Source organism: Abrus precatorius, unplaced genomic scaffold (assembly GCF_003935025.1).
Source record: "Abrus precatorius isolate BTA unplaced genomic scaffold, Abrus_2018 Scaffold3, whole genome shotgun sequence".
NCBI classification, from domain to species: Eukaryota; Viridiplantae; Streptophyta; class Magnoliopsida; order Fabales; family Fabaceae; genus Abrus; species Abrus precatorius.
In genome coordinates this window covers 1,784,330-1,806,496 of record NW_020874373.1, presented here as the reverse complement: position 1 = coordinate 1,806,496, position 22,167 = coordinate 1,784,330, and the positions used below count along the sequence as shown (strand labels likewise).

Sequence of the window (22,167 nt, the reverse complement as noted above, 5' to 3'; positions counted from 1 at the left end):
AAACTGTATTTAAGCATTGAAGAAATACCAAAAATGCCAGCTTGGTTCTGTAAGGGTTCTAAACTAATATTCACTCTCAAATATATTAGAATCTCATAAATTTGATGAAACAAACAGTTATTGTTCTGATCAAAATCATTGACGGTAAAACTCGATCAAATTGTCGGCAAGAAAAGACATATCCAGCTATCAAGTAGCTACGTTGCAGCACCATTGCTTGCATGAACAACGTGTGTCTCTCAAAAAGAATATCTCTCCCCCTAATAGCTCACTCATCACCCTATAAACCCAAATGCATGTCCTCATCTTCCTACCTTGCATTTTCTTCCTATTTAAAGTAAGGGTTTCATCTCCAACGCCAAGTCACTAACCCATCCTACAACCCCCAAGTCCCATAGTGACATTCTCTTCACGCTCAATACTCCTTCATAGCCACTACCCCAGAAACCATGAGAAGCCTAATCTTTGAGGAGCCTGAAATCAGGGTTCCAGGACAAGCTTCAAGCAGTCTGCGCTATGCCTGGGAATCAATTCGAGCCCCAGTGATCATACCAGGCCTAAAACTAGCTGTCATACTATGCTCAATCATGTCAATCATGCTATTTGTTGAAAGGGTAGCAATGGCGACTGTAATTTTCATTGTCAAAGTGCTGAGGAAGAAAAAATACACCAAGTACAACTTGGAAGCCATGAAACAGAAGTTAGAGAGAAACAAAAAATTCCCCATGGTGTTGATCCAAATACCTATGTACAATGAGAAAGAGGTAACTTTCTTTTTAATTGATAAAGTTTTGCACAGACTGAAATGTAAGAGTTACATGATATCTATGAATATTTACCATTTAAAATATGATATTTTATCCTAAAATGCTTTATAAGTGGCCCAATCAGTTGCTAGTGTTTTATAATTCCAAACATGCCATATGAAACTCCAACCACATCCCTTTTTATCATTTATAAATATTAGAAATTAAGACTGGCTTTAAATGGGAATAAATCAACTAGATTTATCACATTCTTAATAATCAATTCCCTCATTCCTATTTTTTATTTTTATTCATTCATTCTTTTGCGGGGTTAGTTTTGCATTTATCAGATTAACCAGAAAATCTAGCATCTCTTAAAGTCCATCACTAAGGGCAGTCATTATTTTACTATATCACAACATCTGGACAATCATATTCATAATAAATCACAGCTAAATGACAAAGTAAGGGAACACACAAATTGGTTGTTTGTCCAAACTAAGAATGTGTAGTAAAATGGCTACAGCAATGTTGGTAACTAACAAAGAACAAAGATGAATTATCTCGGCCGAAAAAATTACAATTTCTGCTTTCAGGTCTACAAGCTTTCAATTGGAGCAGTATGTGGGCTGTCATGGCCAGCTGACAGATTCATAGTTCAGGTTCTTGATGACTCAACAAATCAAGTCTTAAGGGTATCTGATTAAATCCAACAAAGCTTCATTGCAGATTCCATATGCGTATGTTGTGACTCAACTCATAGTAACCACATGTTTTCAAACATGCAGGAATTGGTTGAATTGGAGTGTCACAAATGGATGGAGAAAGGTGTGAATGTCAAATATGAAACAAGGAGACACCGTAATGGCTACAAGGCAGGTGCCCTAAAAGAGGGTTTGGAGAAGGAATATGTTGAGGATTGTGAGTTTGTAGCAATATTTGATGCAGATTTCCAGCCAGATGCGGATTTTCTTTGGAATACAATTCCTTATCTTGTTGAGAACCCAAAATTGGGTTTGGTTCAAGCAAGATGGAAATTTGGTAAGTAACTGGTAATAACACCTTGTTAAATTGTTGCAGCCACTGACAGCATGACTCATCAATGAGTCTAGCAAATCAAAGTTCTTTAAATTTGTTTTCATGTATGCACAGTGAATTCCGAGGAATGTATGATGACCAGGCTTCAAGAGATGTCACTCGATTATCATTTTAGTGTTGAACAGGAAGTGGGCTCCTCAACATACTCATTCTTTGGTTTCAATGGTAAGTTAAGATACTAATTTAAATTCAGAGAAGCATCTTTGCAGATCAGCTTACTCAAATTTCCACAATCACATACAGGGACAGCAGGAGTTTGGCGAATCCAAGCAATAAAAGATGCAGGAGGATGGAAAGACCGAACTACAGTGGAAGATATGGACCTAGCAGTTAGGGCAAGTCTGCAGGGGTGGGAGTTTGTTTTTGTGGGTGATGTAAAAGTGAGTTTTCCTTACTTGTCTAATGCCTTTGATATAATATTGCATTGTAAGTCTGAATAACACAAACTGCCCCATATCCCACCTGGAAATATTGTTTCTTGCTAGGTAAAAAATGAACTTCCAAGCACATTTAAAGCTTACAGATATCAGCAGCACAGGTGGTCATGTGGTCCAGCTAATCTCTTTAAGAAAATGACCATGGAAATCCTCTATTGTGAAGTATGCAACCTCTAACTTTCTCAAAAATAGCTAAAAACAAAGTCAATCAAAATTTATAAAATTTTATATTGATTAAGCCTGTATATATCCAGAGGGTACCGCTTCTGAAGAGACTTCATCTTGTCTATGCTTTCTTCTTTGTGAGGAAAATAGTAGCACATTGGGTCACATTCTTCTTCTACTGCATAGTTATACCAGCATGTGTGATAGTTCCTGAAGTCAATCTCAAAAAGCAGATTGCCATATACATCCCGGCAACAATTACAATTCTAAATGCAGTCTCCACTCCAAGGTAATTGGTTCTGACAGCAGGGTAAAATATATTCTGTTTCCCTGTAAATGTATGTACTTATTATGCTTAATCAAATCAGTTTCCCTAATTTACCCTAATTATTCTATATGCACCTATGTATGGGACAGATCCATGCATCTACTAGTGCTCTGGATACTCTTTGAGAATGTCATGTCACTCCATCGAACTAAAGCTGCAATTATAGGACTCTTGGAAGCAAGTCGTGTTAATGAATGGGTTGTAACTGAGAAGCTTGGAAATGCCATGAAACAGAGGAGAAATGCTAGGCCATCAAGAACTTCATGGTTTCGAATTATAGAAAGGTACCAGATACTCTGCTGCTAGTCTGTCTGAATAAATCAATTCATTCAACCACAGAACAAATCTTTCTACAATACATACAGGTAACATGATTCAAACATCAAAAAATAAACTTAAACCTGTGGGAGAAAAAGGGCAGCAGAATACAATTACAATATTCTAATTACAGTTTTCTATAACGTTTTAGACTTAAGCATAATGTATTAGATAACATTAGACTGCCAGGTAAACAATGCCTTTACAATATTTGATTATTACTCCCTATTATTTCATCTAATGCATATTTATAACCCTTTACTTTAATCATCAGGATCCATCCACTGGAGATCATAGTGGGGATGTATATGCTGCACTGTGCAATCTATGATCTGCTATTCGGACACGACCATTTCTTTGTCTATCTGTTGTTGCAGGCTGGGGCTTTCTTTACAATGGGATTTGGGCAAGTGGGAACAATTGTACCCTATTAAAGCTTAAAGGCAATAAGCAAACTATCAGTATGTCAGTCTGTTTGTGTTTGCAAAACTAGTTGATTAATGGTATCAATAAGCATAGAACTTGGGGTGAGAGTAGATACAAACAGGTACCTCCTTTGTAAAAGCAATCCACATGGTATCCGGACTTAACGCATGCATTATAAGCATAATCAAACTGTATGTATATACATGTCCATAAGATGTAGATTAATTAATCTACTGTCTGCTCAACATTACAAGTATTACATTTGTGAAAAAATATACGGGGACACCTTGTGAGGCTTCTATCTCTTCTAAAGCCAGCTTAGTTCCATAATTACCAGAGGATAAAGGCATATGTCAAACACACCAAAATATTGAAAAAATTTGAAAATATCAATCAAATTATTGAACAACCAAGTTTTAATACTGCCTAAAAGAGGCATATCGCAAATTATCACTTTCTCCTATCCTTTCTCTGATTTCTCACATGGGTAAATGAAGATGAACTTTATGCATTATGAAGGGATCAAAATCAAGGTAAATGAACATTTAATCCTCTTGAGTAAAAGCAGGTTTTAAAAAAAGTACTCTGCTCATGTGATGAACTCTTTCACTGATGTTTATCCTTAAAACATACATATAAATGCATTTATAAACTGCAGAAAGGGATACAGCTTTACATATGGGCCACACTGCAACATTGTCAGCAACTTGGGAGCCTCTAAGCAAACTCTGCCAGCTCAAATATGTCAGGAATACTGCTGTAATATTTCCTGCTGAATGACTGTAACATTGTGTGGATGTAGAAAACATAACCTTGACACTACTATCCTCTTCATAGCAAAGCATGCACAGCATTTACCATATATAGCTAACAACTTCAAAAAGCTTACTAATTTTTGCCCCAATTGATTGAATATTGAAGCTCCAATCATTCACGAAACAAACTAGGAATATTATTTGCCTACAACACTTGATTCATCATATGCAAATATTTGTTAATTTGTACTGAAACAACTATACCACGTTATGCTCCATCCTGCTTCCCACAACTACTCATTTCAAAAGATAATTAAATAAAAACATAAAACTCAACAAGATCATGAGAAGCATAAAAAAATTTAAAGCAGATTCTGACCCTTGTGTTTGTGTGTGTAAATCATTGAATTTTAACTTCTCCAAACAAAACAGATCATACAGGTATGATTTAACATAGAATGTTTGTGTGTATAAATTATTAAATTTCAACTTCTGCAAATAAAACAAATCATACAGGCATGGTTTCACATAGAATGCCTTACTAAACTTTGAAAGAGATAAGATAAATTATTCAAAAATTTGTTTTTTAGGCCCAAGTTAAGAATATATTGCAAATATCACCATATGGACCACCATATTGAATGCGTCAATCTAAAGCTTAAAGATAATTGACTCCACCAACCATAAACCTCTAAGTGTAAGCATCTTTAGTATGATAGAAATAAGGAGAAAGGGTTTTAACAGTAAGGTCAATAGGCTATTATCAAACAAATCATTCAATTCAACATTTCAAGTGAAAATTCCCCATTGATCCATCAACAATATGGTCTTGTCCTTACATGCACACACGTAGAAATACGAAGACAAAGGAACAAGAGGGGCAGACAATATGAGTGAAGAACTTATTTGGATAAATAATGTGAACAGAAGCAGAAGCTTTGATATATGTATATGCACAGATTTGTACATGCACAAAGATAATTATGTGCACATACAAACAAGCACTCAAGTAGGATTACATAAAAAACAAAGGTAAATGAAATACCAATAATGAAGACAAAATACATAAACCACAAGAAATTCAAATTCTGATTTACTTTAGATCATCTAGTTTAACCTCATACTGTTCACCAGTGGAGAGAATTTTTACACCAACCATACCCTTTTGCCACTCAGAATTCCCCACTAATACAAGCCGCACAGCATTTGTTCGGGCTGCTCGTTTAAAAACCCTATGAGGAGAATAAATAATAAGATTTATGTGTGCAATATTCAAGTATGGTTAAGAAAAGGAACAAAAATAATGAAAGAATTGTATACCATTTAAGTGGTTTGCTTTCCAAAACCAAGTCAACACTCTGTCCTTTTTCTCTGAGAATGTTAGCAACCATAGCAGCACATCCTTGAAGATCTTCATCCAAAGCACAAACAATGTTATCTATTTGCAAGCTAGGCTCTGGTAGCAGACCTTTCTCTTTGAGCAACTGTCACAAAAAGATAGACATAGAGACCAGTTGACAAAGGAGGAGAAACAGGAACCTAAACAAAAGAACTGAGACTACTAATTGACAGAAGAGATCAGCAGATCAGCATTAACATAGAGAAAATTCAGCATTTGATTCAAAAGCAATAAGCCAAATATTAGAGTGTGCAGTGCCCAAATAATTATACTACACAATCGCGTACTGACTCATGGTCAAAATTGAAAACATCTTAATCATGGTAGTCAAAATCGCGTGTTGACTTGTAAAACACATGATTCTACTATCCTGAACCGCCATGCCGTGCTGGCTCGCAAGCAAGATTAGAGATTTGTAAGATTGCATGGAATCGCCATGCAAGATCAGTAGGCATGCATGATTTGTAGTGTCCATTTTAACTTGTTTTTGTATTTTGAAAGCATTCATGGTCCGAAACCTATGTTCCTAGTAGACAGGGATGTTGATCCTCCACTATATCAACTAAAAATGTGCATGAATGTCACTAAGTTACTCACCACAGGGATCACATTGATCATGCTTTCATCAAACAGTTCTTCCATACTAAAGGAGGTTAATTGAGCAAAGGTATCATTTCCAGTTTTAAAGATTCCAAACCTTGAAGGCAAGGTTAAACTTCAAGGGGGTGGTATTGCTAGGATTTAGGAGTTAGGAAAAAGGGAAGGGAAAATTAGTTGTGGACAATTACAATAAGAACAAGTGATCAATCAAATAAATAGGGGGAATAATGGGGGAAGAAGGCATTCAGAGAATTAGCAAGTTTGTAAGAAAGGGGGAACCCTTGAAAGATAATTTTTTCTCCTCCTTCCTGTTCAATTTTTTTCTCACTACCACATCACCACAAGGCATGTTGTGCAGCATAGAAATAAAACTATAAAATATTATTGCTTTCAAAGCTTTTGAAGCATATTACACTTGCATTAAAAGATAGGCTTTTTAACAAACAATTTGTATAGATAAACAATATTATCCAATAGTAAAATTTGCTTCACCATACCTAGTCCTAAACTTGAAAAGATGTCATAGACTGAGAAGGAAAGGAATTTATAAAAATGTAGAAGATGGTTTAATAAAACAGAACATGGTGACTTCCCATTTCTCTTGCTACAGAAGTATAGACTTACTTCCACTATGACAGCATCACCAAATCCAAAACCACAAGCAGCAATGTCGTCAGCACCAAAAGTTGAGAACAAATGATCATATCGGCCACCCCCACAAATTGCTCGCAACTTTCCTTCTCGATCAAAACCCTACTGAAGAATTTAATTATTTGAGGGAAAGAAAGACAAAAGCCAATTATACCATAGTTACATATTAACATAATAAGGAATCAATGAAACCAATGAAGCCATCAATTCTTAGTGAAACTCCAGTGGAAAGCACCATGAAAAATGTAACTTGGTTGCAACAAAATATAAGCTTTATATATACTCTTTCTTTTTTAGTTTTATACAAGACAATATATTAAGAGAAAAACATTCAGATTCCATGTATGCTGATAAGAACCTTGGGATTGTGGTGTGGTTCTCCCAAAGATCTTAGAATATGCATTTTATGTTATTGGAGATAATAGAATAACGTTATCATCAAAGATCTTACATGTCACAGCCACCAGCTTCATGAATTGGAAGGTGTCAAACTCTTTGCTTCCTTGTTACATGAGTATGCATGAACTTCACAGTATCTTACCAAGAACAAATTATTATACAATCTTACCATGAACTTCAAAGTATTATTATATAATTTTCAAACCTATGAAAAATTGAAGTAAACCAAAATTGTGGTTTTCATCATGCACTTCAGCCCTTATTTGCAAAATTCAACAATCACAAACATGTTCAGTGCCATTAAGCATGAAGAGTATAAATTTGAAAACACAAGCTCCAAGAAACTTCTCAAATATTCACCTTGTTCATGCTCATCATAGAATCAGATCATGATCCAATGAGAAAATGAACAAGTTATGCAACACCAGCTAGAATTCTGTCCAAGGAGGTCCTAACTCCTAAATTATCTATATTCAAGTAAACAATAACATCTAATTACTATTAACCATGAAGAAATTCAAACCTCAAACACAATGCCAGTGTAGTAAGCAAGACCACGAACAACTGACGCATCAAATTGAAGCCATTTAGAGTAACCAATTTTTTCAGCAAGTGAGAATAGCTGTTTCAGATCAGTAACTGCTTCCCCACCGCTTCCGAGTCTCTCTGAATACAACCAAATTTATATTCTAGGTAAGTTGTATGACTTACTTTCTACAAACTAATACATGGTATATGAAATTCATGGTGCCATTGACAGCCTTCATGTAGAAGCATAAAACAAGCAAGTGTCATGCCAAATATAGATATAACTAAAGTAGAGTTTATAAAGATTAAGACAATTCCCACATTATAAGTTAACTTTTGGGATTGAGTTACGTCAAACTTAAACACAAGATGGTGTCAAAATTTATCAGAGATTTAACATTGGATCATTCTAATGCAATTAACCTAACTGTGTAAATTTTATAGTGCAATTTACTTGACCTCATGACTTTTCAAGTGTAGTCTACTCAGTTTTGTATCTTTCCTAGTGCAACACAAAAAAAAAAAAAAAAAAAAAAAAATTTCTAGAATTTTTGCACTCTAAATGTTTAATTTGGGACATGAGGGAAGTGTTAAAATCTCACATTTACAGATATGGCCAAAGTGTGTAGAAATTTCACATCAACTATAGACATGGTTTAAGTAGATCATATAAAGAGTAAAGTAATTAACCTTATGCACTAGCTTTTGACAAATTCAAGACTTTCAATGTCCATAAATTATTTAATATGCTTGTCTCCATTACAGTGGATATGTTGCTTACATTAGGTAAGTGGTAAAGTCAATCACTTAAATTTATATGGCTAGCAATTTTATTTAACATAATTGAAAAGTTCTTAAACACAGCCCATGTAAAATCCCAAAAGATCCCTAAAGGACATAATGATGTCATGAAATTAGATTTCTTGCATCAGAAATTATGAACCAAGATAAAAACTTGAAATAGTTTTCTCTTCCCCTTAGCAGTGGATATACAGGCCAGCTTTCCAATCCAGACTATATATATATATTGATTAGAAAATGGAACAATGATGAAGCAAGAGAGCCCATTTTGTCCTTGGTTTTGGGGCACAAATGGAAGCAGTGCAATCTAACGATTGCACATAACTCCATAAACAAATATATACAAGTAAACAACAAAACTTTAGTAAGATGTACAAGTCAGACATAACAAATAAGTAATGAGGTTCAGGCGTTCAGCTATACTTCAAACAAAGTTTAACAATAAGTACAGTGCAGCAGAAAAACAATTATAGCTTATTTCATAGATAACAGCATTAAAAAATTATTGATAGGATACTTCATATACTGGTTAAAGCAGATAAAGGATAAAGGATTTCTGGACTTAACCCATTTGGAAAATCCAAGTCCCAAACCATTAATGGCTATGTCCCCTAAAGAACAGCTACACGAGCTACATAATCCATTTGAAAAACTGCATATAATTTCCATCATGTCATTAAAGGTGACGACCTATCAGAGCAAAACAAATCAACCACTATGTAGGCACTCATTCTACAGGTGAGTTACAGGTGCACCATAAGGCATTTGCTTCTAGTAATTACCTAATGGGCCAGTTCTCAGCAAATTCCAGCAAATCCCATTGTTACACTACTGATTCCAACACAATAATGGAGAAATGGAGAAAAGCATAGAGTGCAGGGGGAAAATTAGAAACAAAGATGACGACAAAAAACAAACTTGCAAAGAGAAAATTCAGAAACAAAGAAAACCTGGAGATTGATATTGCATGCAGTAGGGCCTTTGCAAAGAAGCCAAAGAAAACAGTTGGTTGCAGAGTACAGATGGTAGTGTTAAGAATGGTTTTGGCATGTTGGAGCATACAAAGATTAGAAAGGAGACTCATAATATTTTAGTTAAGTACCCACATGCCAGCGTTTCACCCTTTTCATTTTCAAAAACTTTCAATGAAAACATGGAAACAACCTTTTTAGTGTTTCCAGATTTAGGGTTAATTTAGGAAATGTGTCCGTTGAAAATATTTTCTAAAATATGAGCATGTTTTCAGTTTCATTGTCTGTGTTTATTGAAAATGAAAACAGAAAATGAGTAAACCAAACAAGCCCTAAGATTGTCAGGAAATTTGTAAAGGGTGAACCTTCTAACTCTGTCAATGACTTCACAGAAAGGACTTGCAATAGCTCCTGGACAGCCTCTTGTGATAGACCAACAGCTTTCAACTCTTTCTTTATCTCATCAACTGGAATTTTCGCAATCTGTACAAAATTAAAAGATATATTCTTTTTCAATTCAAAACAAGTTGGTTGAATACTATGATTGCACCTGTATCAATAGTAGACAAAAACAAACCAGAATACGAAATTTCAATCACTCCAAAGACAGAGATGAATTAAAAATGGGGTAATATCAGATGGTCCAGAGAGAACAGATTAAAGGATGAGAGCTTAGGACAAATAAAAATATGATTTAAAATCCACACATAAAGGTTCAAAATAATGTTGCATGAATGTTAGAAGATCTTGCAAATAGAAAAAAAGGTTGTATCACAGACGTTCTATGGAAAATAATTTCTTGAGAATCATACCTTAAATTTAAATGGCTAGATACATAGGAAAATAAAATGACCATGTTTGGTTGGTTAATAAAACTCCTGACAAAATATGATATGAACCTTGAATCACACCACAGAAGCTGGCAATTATAGTTAAGAGTCCAAGGCCTTATAAACTCCACAATAGAATCTCATACCTTGCAATTGAATCCCAACAAAGTATTTCAGCATATGTCATCATTTTAGAACCACCAGTTATGATTAAAATCACCTACACAAGTTAGCTGTGGCTGTATCCTGGTAAAAGTAGGGGTAGTTATGGAAACACAGATGCAACAGTGACAGATGCAGTGGCTTCATGATGGTAATTGTGGTTGCAGTGGGTGGCAACTAGCATCAATAACAATGACAATTGTGGCTATAGTGGAGGTGGTGGAAGCGATTGCAAACCCAATATTTTAATGAACAGCTTTCATAAATCAGAAACTATATTTCCTTGGGTGTCAATGGTAAATAGATTAGTTCCTCACATCTTATGATGAATTAATTCTAACGGAACATAGGTTTGCATGGAACACTATATATTTTTTTATGCAATTAATTCAAGCATAAATAGTTAATTTCCTATATCAGACTTCCTGTTACTTAGAACATACATATTTTCTATATTCCACCTTGAGCATTGCCAAATTTGTTTCTAGAGAACAAACAAGGATAAGGAATCTTAGAGCACCATCCACAGTTAGAAAAATAACTAAAAGAGCAACAATATGCATAACTCACTTTATCAATGATGACACAGACCTTGCCGAACAAATTTTCAGGGATTGAATAACACTTTAATACTTCCTGTAGAACCTGTAAAGCCAGGAGATATACAACAGAGTGAAAGGCTATCATAAAACCAAAGCAATGCATACAAGTATACAATCACATGAATAAGTTAAAATGTAAGAAGTAAAAACGCTGTTTGCAAACTCTGTTACCTACAGAGTTGAAACAAACTACATGCACCAACAAAATAATGACACTTCACAAATATCATAAATGATTTGCAACAATACATGAAGAGAAAACAAACATGTCACCAAATGGAATCCTTCATAAAAACCACAGCAAGGACTTAAATTGTAATATTGTACACAAGTAACAGGATATATATCTATTGTACTCCTCAGTACTCCTAAACCAAGCCTAGTCAATTCCACCAAGCTTTGACAACACATGATGTTAGAAATGAACCTTCACTCTTGCCCTTAACACACACCCATGAAATCTACATTTCAGAAACAAGTTAATATTATAATATTTATATTCATCAAAATTGAAGCCAGAAACACAACCCAGAAAATTAGACAGTTTTAGTTTACGAGCTGATTTGATATGTTACATGTCTTTGAGTAATATTAATTAATTAATAAAAAAAGCCGTTGAGTAAATAACTCTTGAAAACAAGGGGAAATCCATAAAACCAGGTTAATCATTCATACAGAGAAAATCAAATATCCACCTTTCGACTAGAAACCTTAAATCCAACATCTGATTCTGTAATCCCTATTCGCTTGAACAGAGTGACAATAGAAGATATAAGCTCTGCTTCGGCCTACAATTTAAAAAATAGAAGAGAGGTGACAAAATGCATAAAAAAGATTACAATCCAATGCATTCAATAATATTATGAGTACCACCATTAATTAAAATCAGGAAGAAAATGCAAACCAACCAAGAAAATTTACCCAGAAGCATGTCAAAGAAGTAACATGAATTAAAAAAGCAACATCATCAAACATGTAGCAACTTTATTGCGAGGAACATCAAGAAATTTTCAGTTCTTTCTGACTCAACAACAAAAAGAAGGAAATGCTCATCTATTGTTATATGAGAAGGGAGAATGAATAAAAAGAAAGTAACCACTTGTCAAAGCATACCTTACCATAACAGCTATACTAAAATAATTGAAAGGGCACAACTGTGAACAGATGTCACCTCAGTCCCAAGCTATCAGGATCAATCATGAAACATTTGACCAGAAAGAGGATAGTCCATTACTTCAAAAGGTGTGTATAGCAGAATACACATACCATAACCCCAGGAACGCCAATGATATCCATGTTCCACTGGTAGTGCTCACGACGACGCCCTCTTGTCATTCTCTCATACCGCCAACATTGTCCAACAGTGAACCACTTTAATGGTAATGACACAGACTTCCTAGAAAGATAAGAACAGACATGAAAATGAGAATTTAGCATTCACACACAAAAAATTAAAGTGTACCTTTAGACATAGACTTGACAAGTTAACATTAAAACTATAAATATAGGAAAAAAAAATAATCATATGAAATGAATTTCACCCTTTCTGTATCACCATCCTTGCCAAAGAAGGAGTAAGTTCAGGCCTCAATGCAACACGACGATTTCCCCGATCTTCAAAACAATAAAGCTGCAAATAGAAATGTATATATTTTAATATTGCATCAAAATACCTTAATGTACATGCATTGTCATCAATTTCAATAAAATTTCTTTTTCATTTAAAAAGAATTATTAAAATGTTGATTTATTAAGCATGCCACAAGCATGCTGTTTGTGACAAAATTGCTATCAAAATAATGGGACTGCACGAAGACTGTTGCCACCCCACACACTCAATCATCAACCATACATGCATGTCTAGATGTCACATACCTAATTATGGTTAAAAAAAAAAAGGGTAAATTTATAGCCACTATATACCTCAAGGCCACATGATGGCTCTGTTCTAGCCAGTGCTGGTTCCTAATGAAGTCAAAGAGTACAATGATGCTACCAGGATTCATTATGCATAGTATATGCCATAAGTAGTATAAAGAATAACAAAGATAAGCCTCAACCACAGAAACAGCAAAACACCAATGTCGTTCACCAAAATTTTTAATCAAACATAATCAAGCTTCCCCAAATAAATTTATGAAACACTAAATAATAAACGGTTCCCTCAATGATCTGTTGACCAACATGATTCATGAAACCTAGTTCTTCTGCTGTTCCTAACTGACATACCAAACACCTGCTCCAAGCTTATCTACAAGACTACAACTAACACAAGAAGACAAGGAAGGAGGAAGCTCGTCTATCTGAGACTCCAGGGAATATAAAATAAATGACATATTACCATCTTAAACAGAGGAGTATTCACAACACAATATATAGCATTGGTTGAACTATATTATAAGTTACAAAATTATAAGTGAAATTCAATTAGGAGTGAGACCCAAATAAATTTTGTGATTATCAATAATTCTAACCAACAATAAAGAGTGTGCATGAAAGAGTCTTAAAGAGTATATTAGTAGCATTTCTTTCTTACACATCATCATCCAAGAAAATACTAAATTAAGTACCTCATCATAGACATCTAATAACATCACTAAAGCTAAACAGAGAAACACACGGAGCTTATCATTGTTCCAAGCATATTGAAACGTAAAGTGCAGAACATTTTCAGATAATAAAAATCGATAAAACGAAAGAGTTACCTGGTCCTTAATCTCCTCCCCTGCTTTCCTAGTGAACAACGCCTCCGACTCAAGCACCGGAAAATCAACTTCCTCAAATCCGTACAACCGCGCAACCTGATCTCACAATAAACGAAGAAACAACCAACGCTACATCACCCCAAAAAAAAAACATAATCTAGCTGAAGCATGCATAGGCACAGAACAACAGCATTGAACAATTTGAGTCTAAAATCATATATACATCTTTGAAATGATTGAAGAGCCAGTTGCGCAAGCGCATGTCTTCAGGCGGGAAATCACGCGTCCCCTTGGGAGGATTCACGTCGATTTTCTGAACCTCTCCGGCGACCGCCGGACCGGGAGTTAACGCACCTGACCTTCCACCGCTCGGAGAATCGGTCTCCGCCGCTCGAGAAAGTGCGGAATGAACTCTAACGCCGGAGAACTTGCCATCGACTGAGAGCGGCGAAGACGAGAGTTGGAAGGTGAGTGAACGGAAGATAGGGTTAATGTAGGAATTGAAGCGTGGTTGCAGTGTGAGGAACGGAGACGTAAATGGAGTTGCAGGCATCGCGGTGAAGGTTATCGTTTTTTTTTTTTTTTTTTGGTCAGGTTTTCCACTGGTGAAGCTAGGCTTAGTTGGATGGAAATGCAACGAAGTTGTTTAGGAAGGTTCGGATATGATGTTAGTGGGCCTTTTATGTTGGGCTTCAAACGACGCACTCACTGATCCCAATTGGTCCCAGTTTCGAATTACGTATAGACCCATAAAGGGGGAAATTATATGACTTTTCTTATCATTTTTAGTAACAAGATTTGTCCCAAGTTTTATACTTTGTCAATTGATCACGTCTATTTCTTTATCAACTATGATTTTCATGATTCTATTGTTTACTGAAATTAATTTCCCGGAATGTAGAAACAATCCAGAAAAAGAGATAAAAAGACAAACAAAAAGTAATTTTTTTAATAATGTTTTAGTTTTTATAAAAAATAAAACAAACTTTAAAATTGGATTAATGGATGGGCTAATCATTGAATGATAAATCACTATCCATCTATTTTAATTTTTCCTCTAATGTTAAAATGTTTAAAGGAGGTAGAAAACATGTTTAAAAAATTTATACATTCTCAATAAAAAAAAAAGTCTTGTTTTACTATTATTTTTAAAAACAATAAAACAAAAGATGTGTATGATGAATATTGTTTTTGGTTTGCAGTTTTAAAAATATGTTTTAAAAGTTAAAAAGCAAAAACAATTTGGAGATGTTTTCAACTTTTTTTTAAATAACTTTTTTTATGGCAATATTGTAATAAAGATATCCTCCCCACCCATTATTTATTATGAAAAATGAACAAATCCCTTCTCCAATGCGTCATTAAGGACTTCGATTTTCCATTCTTATCACTTGCCCACGTTATCTATCTCACATTTGAAGTAATCACGTCAAGCAATTTCTCTCTTTTTTTGTTTTCTTAAGAATAGTTTTTTAAAATGAAAACACATTCCCTTTTTAATTTTTGATCTTTTTTTTTTCTTCTCCTAAGGCAGTTTTCATCTTTAAAACTTATCTGTCATAGAATTTAAATATAACAAAAATGGAGTTATTCTAAAGTAACTTAATTCAAAAAGAGAGAACAAGACATTGTTAATATATAAATACGTAATTTATTAGAAAATAAATAAATAAGATCATGAAACTTTTGAGAAAAAAAAACACTTTTTTTAAAGAAAAAGAGCTAGAGTCTATAAAGAAAAAAGTTTAGACAGCTATCACTGAGGGAGTAGAGACTCCCATTACATCACAAAAAGAAAAAGATACTGTGCTAAAACATTTAAAAAAAATAAAAGCCTACACATAAATTTTTATGATCTTATTTCATCCATGGCAAAATTATGTGTAACTCTAAGGAGTAAGTTGAGTGGAGAAAGGAGTAAGATAGGATTTTAACAAATGGATGCAAGGTTTAAATTTCTCGACAAATTTTTGGACCTTAGAATGGATTACCATCCACTGTCCCTAAAAATTGCTTATAAAAAAATTATATGTATATAAGTGCATGCTAACTTACGAGAGGAATCTGATGTCACGCGTCTATCGCACCTAAGAAATTGGCCAATGTTACCCATTTTTGCTGCAGACTAGGCAGAGAATAATCCCATAGAAAAGGGATGGCCGTGAGTTTATATTTATCACCATCACAATCAACGTTTGCGACACGGTTTCCTAGCTCCAAGTGTAATTTGGACCGTTGCCAATATAAGAATTTACATTATTGAGTCTTCACTGAGCTGGAAAGTGTTCATGCTTCATTTCTTTCTTTCGTAGACAACACAAATTATCCTGATATATATTTTCTTGACATATTCTTTTAATGCATTTTTATTATTGAATTAATTTACAGTATTTTTATTAAATAATTTGAACCTGTTTTCATTTAATAAAATTCAAAGGAGTATCTCCATCGTCTTTGATTTCGAAACACCATCACGGGAGACAGTTCCCTTCAATACAAGCTACTACTAAATATGGCCAAGTAGAATTGCAATCTATCTTAAGTTCCCTTATAAGACAATTTAAACTCTTCAAAATGGACTAATCAACGGGTACAATGGAACGTCACCAATATCTTAATTAGACCTTGTGATAAAGTCAAATCCAAGTTCTCAATCCCCATTTTTGCATGTGAACATTGCCTTTCATATAGCTACGAAGCTAATTAGTTGAGGGTTGAGTATTCTGTACTTAAAAAACAAATTAACAAACACAACGTATAGATATGTTTTCATGTCTGTGGCAGCTTTATATAATTGATCCTTACCGAGATGATCATCCTACGACATTAATTCGAAGGTTGTAATTGTCCTGATCATATTCTATAAGCACAACGTGCCAACTGCTGAAATTGACACTACGCGTTTAATTTTTGGAGCGTAGCTTCTTCAGTAATTGGTCGATCGATTCTTGATTTCAATGCCTTATGCAAAAACTCTGCAATATATATGAAGCTGACATCTAAAATTAGACAAGACTGCCCCAGGAAATGAGATGATTCCGATTGGAAACGGGTTAAGCTATAGAGTAGGTGTAGCTCGTGCATTGAAAAATAATAATAATAACAAGCAATTCATGAGTATAGATTCTCTCTGTTGTTTTTTTTTATTATTATTTTTTTCTTGTTTAGTTCAAATTTATTTTAAAATTATTAATAGTCAAAATGTGTCCATGAGAAGATCCATACTCTTGAACAGGCAAAGTTATATGGAAGAGAAAAGGGGTTACATGTTTTGTATATGTAAGCACACCTGAAGAGTCAGCAATATCATGCTGTTGGGGACCAAGGATTTGGAGATGAAGAATTTCGAATTGTTTACCAACACGTCACTTACTATACGATATTATTTATCGCTATGAAAATGTGAAATGTTTAAATGATTTCGATATATTTGAAAGCTAGCTGGAGACTAAATGACAATATACCACATTCTACGACGAATATCTTAGTCCATCTTATTTTTCCTTTAAAGTGCATTTTTACCTTCAAAAGCAAAGACTTGCATCCTCATAATTGCTTTTTTTTTTCTTAATATGTAAAGAGTTATGTTCCTAATTATGTCTCAACTTTAATTATATTAATATTCTTATATATATAGATGCACATAAATAAAAATATAAATTTTAATTATATTTATATAGTGATAAATATTAAATAGATTGTGAGTTAAAAACATTTTTTTCCTTTTTGTTAGCATATGATTTTTGTTTACTATAATTTAGAATTTTTTCTTACTTTAATATTTTTTTAAGGACAAAGTGTTTGTTAATATTAAATATTAAATTTAAAAAGTTACAGCTTAACAATTTGCTATAAAACATGAAATTGATTAATTTAATCGTTAACTTAAAATTTTTATAAATAAATTAAATTTATAAAATTTTATGTACAAATAAAAATAATAATACTTTATTATATTAATTTATTTTAATAGATATTGTATTTTTTAAATATAAATAAATATCAAAATAACAAACTCAAAAATGTTTAAATTATATGAAGTTTAATATATATATATATATATATATATATATATATATATAGTCATGAAATTATTATAAAATAAGTCAACAATTAATTTAGTCAATCTTGTATTTTATAAAATACTATTAAAAACATAAGTATTTATGCGTTAATGAATCTCAACTTATTTTCTAAAAATTAATTTTTTGTTAAATTTTAAATTTATCAGTAATAAATGTTAATAAATTTATAATTTATGATATAAATTATGATTTTAAAAAATATTAAATAAATATTCAATTAATTTATGTATTTTGTTATATAAAAAGAATTACATATCCGCATGCGATTAAGTTCAAAGGGTTAGTTTATTTATCTTGCTAAAATATATACATTGTCAAGTTTACTAATTTGAAGTCTAATTGAATTTTAAACCAACACAAACTAGAATAATATCTAGTTAGTTTGAGGTGGACCACCGTGCAGATTCAATTATTTAAAAGCAACAATTTAATTTGTTATTTTAATTAATCTTACTTATTAAATTTGTTTCTTAATTAGAATATTGGACATCGAATTTAAACATTTAACCCATTAATAACTAATCATTAATAATTTTTAAAAATGTTAATAAGTGCTTTAAACATACTAGTTAAGAAAAAAAAATAAAAAATATTAATAAATATACTTTTATAATTTTTAATGCAGTTTAATATAATTTTTAATTAAAATGTTAATCTAAAATTGATGATTTATTAATTTTTAACGTATCCTTGAATATAAATTAAAAAAATAGGATATATAATTTGGAGTTTACTTTTGAGAACAATGACATATCATAAGGGTAAACATCGTAACAAGTGAAGTAGCACTTGGAGAATTGTGGAGGCAATAAGTGGGTGAATGTTCTTTTGACAGAAAAAAAGGGACAGCACTAGCAAATTTGTGATCCTGTTATTGGGACTGCTCTTTTCAAAAACTGCGTCCCGTCGCTTACCCAACGGTTCTTTTTCCACTTTCCCGTTTTCCCCCGTTTTTACGCCTTCTCAAAAGGCACTCACATTCATTTCGCAATTACACCACAAATCCCAAGGGTAAATCTGTCAACTCAGTATTACATTATTCTCGACAGCTACAAGTCCTACCCTGCGCCAACACCGGAAATAACCTTTCAGCAAAGCATATTCCTCCACACACCAATTAATTAATTAATTAATTAATTAATTGAAGCCATATCAACATCATTATTCACATACATACATAACATGTTACCACCCCATACATGAATCATGATCCCCTAGTGTGACTCATTCTCACTCCCTTGACTCCTCTCCTTATTTATATTTCTTCCGTTGCCTCTTTTAGCAGATTCCACTCTTCAAAATTTATTCAGCAAAAACAACTCTTATTCACATGGGAGAGGTTAGTTCTAATTTTACTTTCCTTTTTTTCTTAGAACACCATAATAGTATGTATATTCGTAAAGTGTCAAGAATATTTCACGAATTCCATTCACTTCTAACTTTCTTTTTCGTACACGGCAGAAAAAAGAGCACGCGAAAAATGATCCCGATGGAGGAGCCAAGCAAGACGACCGACCCGCCCCTGTCGTTTTGAAACTCGACATGCATTGCGAGGGATGCGTTAAGAAGATCAAACGAGCCGTTCGTCATTTCGACGGTACAATTTTCACTATTCGGATCTCGATTACGATTTCATACTTCAGAACCGTTAATTCGTAGAGATAATTGGCGAAATTGAGAATGAGATTATTAGCAACTTCGAAATTGAACCCTAATCGGTGGATTTTGTTGAGGATTCAGGTGTGGAGGACGTTAAGGCCGATCTATCAGGTAACAAGCTAACTGTTGCTGGAAAAGTGGACCCCGCAATGTTGCGAGATAAACTAGCGGAGAAAACTAAGAAGAAGGTTGAACTCGTTTCCCCTCAGCCCAAAAAAGACACCGCCGCCGATAAACCGCCGGAGAAAAAGCCCGAAGAGAAGAAACCCGAAGATAAAAAGCCCGAAGAAAAATCCCCCAAAGAGGTGCGTATTGTTTGATTCATCCCAATTGCCTCGTAATTAGCCTGACTTTGCTATTGACAAATTATTGATCTTACTAACCGGTTTTCTGTTAATTTTTTACTGTCGATTCAGAGCACAGTGGTGTTGAAGATCAGATTGCACTGTGACGGTTGCATTCAAAAAATTCGGAAGATTATCCTCAAAACCAAAGGTTAGCTAGGCATGCGCGTATTTTGACCTACATTTTTAACCCTTATCCAAAGTATTTTATTTAATTCACAGATATTTTAATTAAAACAAGTTAGTGTCTAATGAGATAATACTTATACTAGAGCATATAAAAAATAGAACCATACTTTCTTTTTTAGCATATTTTTTAAAACTGCATTACTATATAATATCTTATAAATTTCAATAAAATTTTATCATATAGTGCTAACGATGTGGCATCTGACGTGTATGTGCAGGAGTTGAGTCGGTGAAGATTGAGGAAGGCAAGGATTTGGTGACAGTGAAGGGGACGATGGGGGTGAAAGAAATGGTACCGTATCTAAACGAGAAGCTGAAACGGAACGTTGAGGTGGTCCCACCCAAGAAAGAAGACGATAAGAAAGAGAAGAATGAGAAGAAGGAAAACAAGGAAGGTAGTGACAAGAAAGAGGGTGATAAAAAACAAGAGAGTGCACCCAAGGTTGAGGTTAACAAAATGGAACATTATGGGTACGGGTACCCACCTCCTCCTATGTATTGGTACGATGGATACGCACCTGGTCAAAGTACCGGTAGCAGTAGCTACGCGGTGGAGGTTCAGCCAGGGTATTCGAATCAAGGGTATATTTACGTGAACAATTATAACCAGCATGGGTATGTGAACCAAGGGTACACGATGGAACCACCCCCATTGTATTTGCATCCTCATCATCCTCCTCCACAGATGTTTAGCGATGAGAATCCCAATGCTTGTTCTGTGATGTGAGCCGTACGTGGGCCATATTTTTTTAGTATTTTTCAATTATTTTGATGTGTAAACATGCAGGCTGTAAATAACAATTTTATATGAATTCAAAAGCAGAGTTTTATGTAGAAAAAAAAAATATGTGTTGTACCACTTTGCCATCACCGCATGGGTCGGTGACGTAGAAGGCGGTACGGCCGGCTGACTGCAGATCCGGTTCAGATAATTTATAGAAAAAGATATGACTTTTTAAATTTAAAAATTAATTTAAAAACGTTCTGTGATGTAGAGGGATAAAAAAAAATACTAATATTATTTATATAAATAATGACGATTTTTATTAAAGTTATTTTATTCTTTTATAATATGATATTGGTATATTTGTAACGATTTTACTAATTATCAATGAATTTAAGAATTATCAAATAAAATATTTTGATCAAATTTATGGCGAGAATGATGCATTTACACTTTGCAATAGTTAGTAATTTTGTTTTGGTGAATTGTTCAATAAGATGATTAATTCAAACATGCAAACACTCTTGAAACATGCTTGAATAAACAATAATTAAACATTCATTCAATAACAGTTAATCACTCTACCTTATTTTAATAAAATTTACTATGAAAATAATTTAAAAACTAAAAATTAAAATAATGACATAATTTACAATTACAAGATTAATTAAAACACAAGTACTGATATGATAACATCAGTCCAAATAAACTTTACAAAGGCTAATTAAAAAATGCCCTCTAGCACTGATTAGTTCTTTCAAATGTAAAACTTTCTTTGGGTGTTAAGTCCAACTTCCTTGATACCTAAAATGAGCTTTTAAATAATTTATGCAACAATGTATCAAATACAAAGTATTTTACGTACCATAGACTTTGAGGGTTAGGTACACTGTGCCCGATCGCGTCGATGCAATTTTACTTAGGTCATTTATTTAATGTTATTGGAAAGTATGTATTTGAAATTAAAACAGTCGATGTATGTTTCTAACTGGAGGAATAGGCATGCGTTATGGTATATGTGAAAGTGCAATACATAATTGCTAATAACGACAATGTTAATGTTGATTTGTACGTAATGCCTTGGTTTATTCATTCTCAATTGGTTTATCAGCTTCATTAATGCCAAATCTGTGTTATACAAACGAAGATATTGAAATGTTATGCAAGAGATGGACGGAGATATTCCCAATAAAAATCCATAGTTGTTTGTCCGTTTCCAGTAAGATATATATATATATATATATT

General features: G+C 33.5%; 3 protein-coding genes across 5 annotated transcripts; 2 read left to right on the top strand and 1 right to left on the bottom strand.

The window, feature by feature from the left end:
- The first annotated feature begins 449 nt into the window (after positions 1-449).
- Positions 450-3,737, top strand: LOC113863209 (glucomannan 4-beta-mannosyltransferase 1). The gene is made up of 9 exons (XM_027496703.1): positions 450-764; positions 1,343-1,441; positions 1,535-1,787; positions 1,899-2,009; positions 2,088-2,224; positions 2,330-2,443; positions 2,536-2,735; positions 2,864-3,058; positions 3,367-3,737. Exons 1-9 carry the CDS (start codon positions 450-452, stop codon positions 3,524-3,526), a joined length of 1,584 nt encoding a protein of 527 aa, XP_027352504.1. The 3' UTR covers positions 3,527-3,737.
- Positions 3,738-4,975: 1,238 nt separating this feature from the next.
- On the bottom strand, positions 4,976-16,624 carry LOC113861868 (histidine--tRNA ligase, chloroplastic/mitochondrial-like). 3 transcript variants are annotated; one of them, XM_027494947.1, is made up of 11 exons: positions 14,145-16,624; positions 13,922-14,017; positions 12,758-12,846; positions 12,483-12,612; positions 11,912-12,004; positions 11,206-11,259; positions 9,988-10,105; positions 7,846-7,988; positions 6,897-7,025; positions 5,594-5,757; positions 4,976-5,505 (listed from the first exon to the last, which is right to left on the bottom strand). In XM_027494947.1, exons 1-11 carry the CDS (start codon positions 14,472-14,474, stop codon positions 5,367-5,369), a joined length of 1,485 nt encoding a protein of 494 aa, XP_027350748.1. In that variant the 5' UTR covers positions 14,475-16,624; the 3' UTR covers positions 4,976-5,366. The 3 variants fall into 3 exon arrangements, with proteins under 3 accessions (XP_027350748.1, XP_027350747.1, XP_027350749.1); XM_027494946.1 differs by having other exon boundaries at positions 4,980-5,505; positions 11,185-11,259; XM_027494948.1 differs by lacking the exon at positions 4,976-5,505 and having other exon boundaries at positions 5,599-5,812; positions 11,185-11,259.
- Positions 16,625-19,313: 2,689 nt separating this feature from the next.
- On the top strand, positions 19,314-20,931 carry LOC113863298 (heavy metal-associated isoprenylated plant protein 6-like). The gene is made up of 5 exons (XM_027496830.1): positions 19,314-19,345; positions 19,468-19,603; positions 19,747-19,970; positions 20,082-20,160; positions 20,417-20,931. Exons 1-5 carry the CDS (start codon positions 19,337-19,339, stop codon positions 20,923-20,925), a joined length of 957 nt encoding a protein of 318 aa, XP_027352631.1. The 5' UTR covers positions 19,314-19,336; the 3' UTR covers positions 20,926-20,931.
- The last annotated feature ends 1,236 nt before the right edge of the window (positions 20,932-22,167 follow it).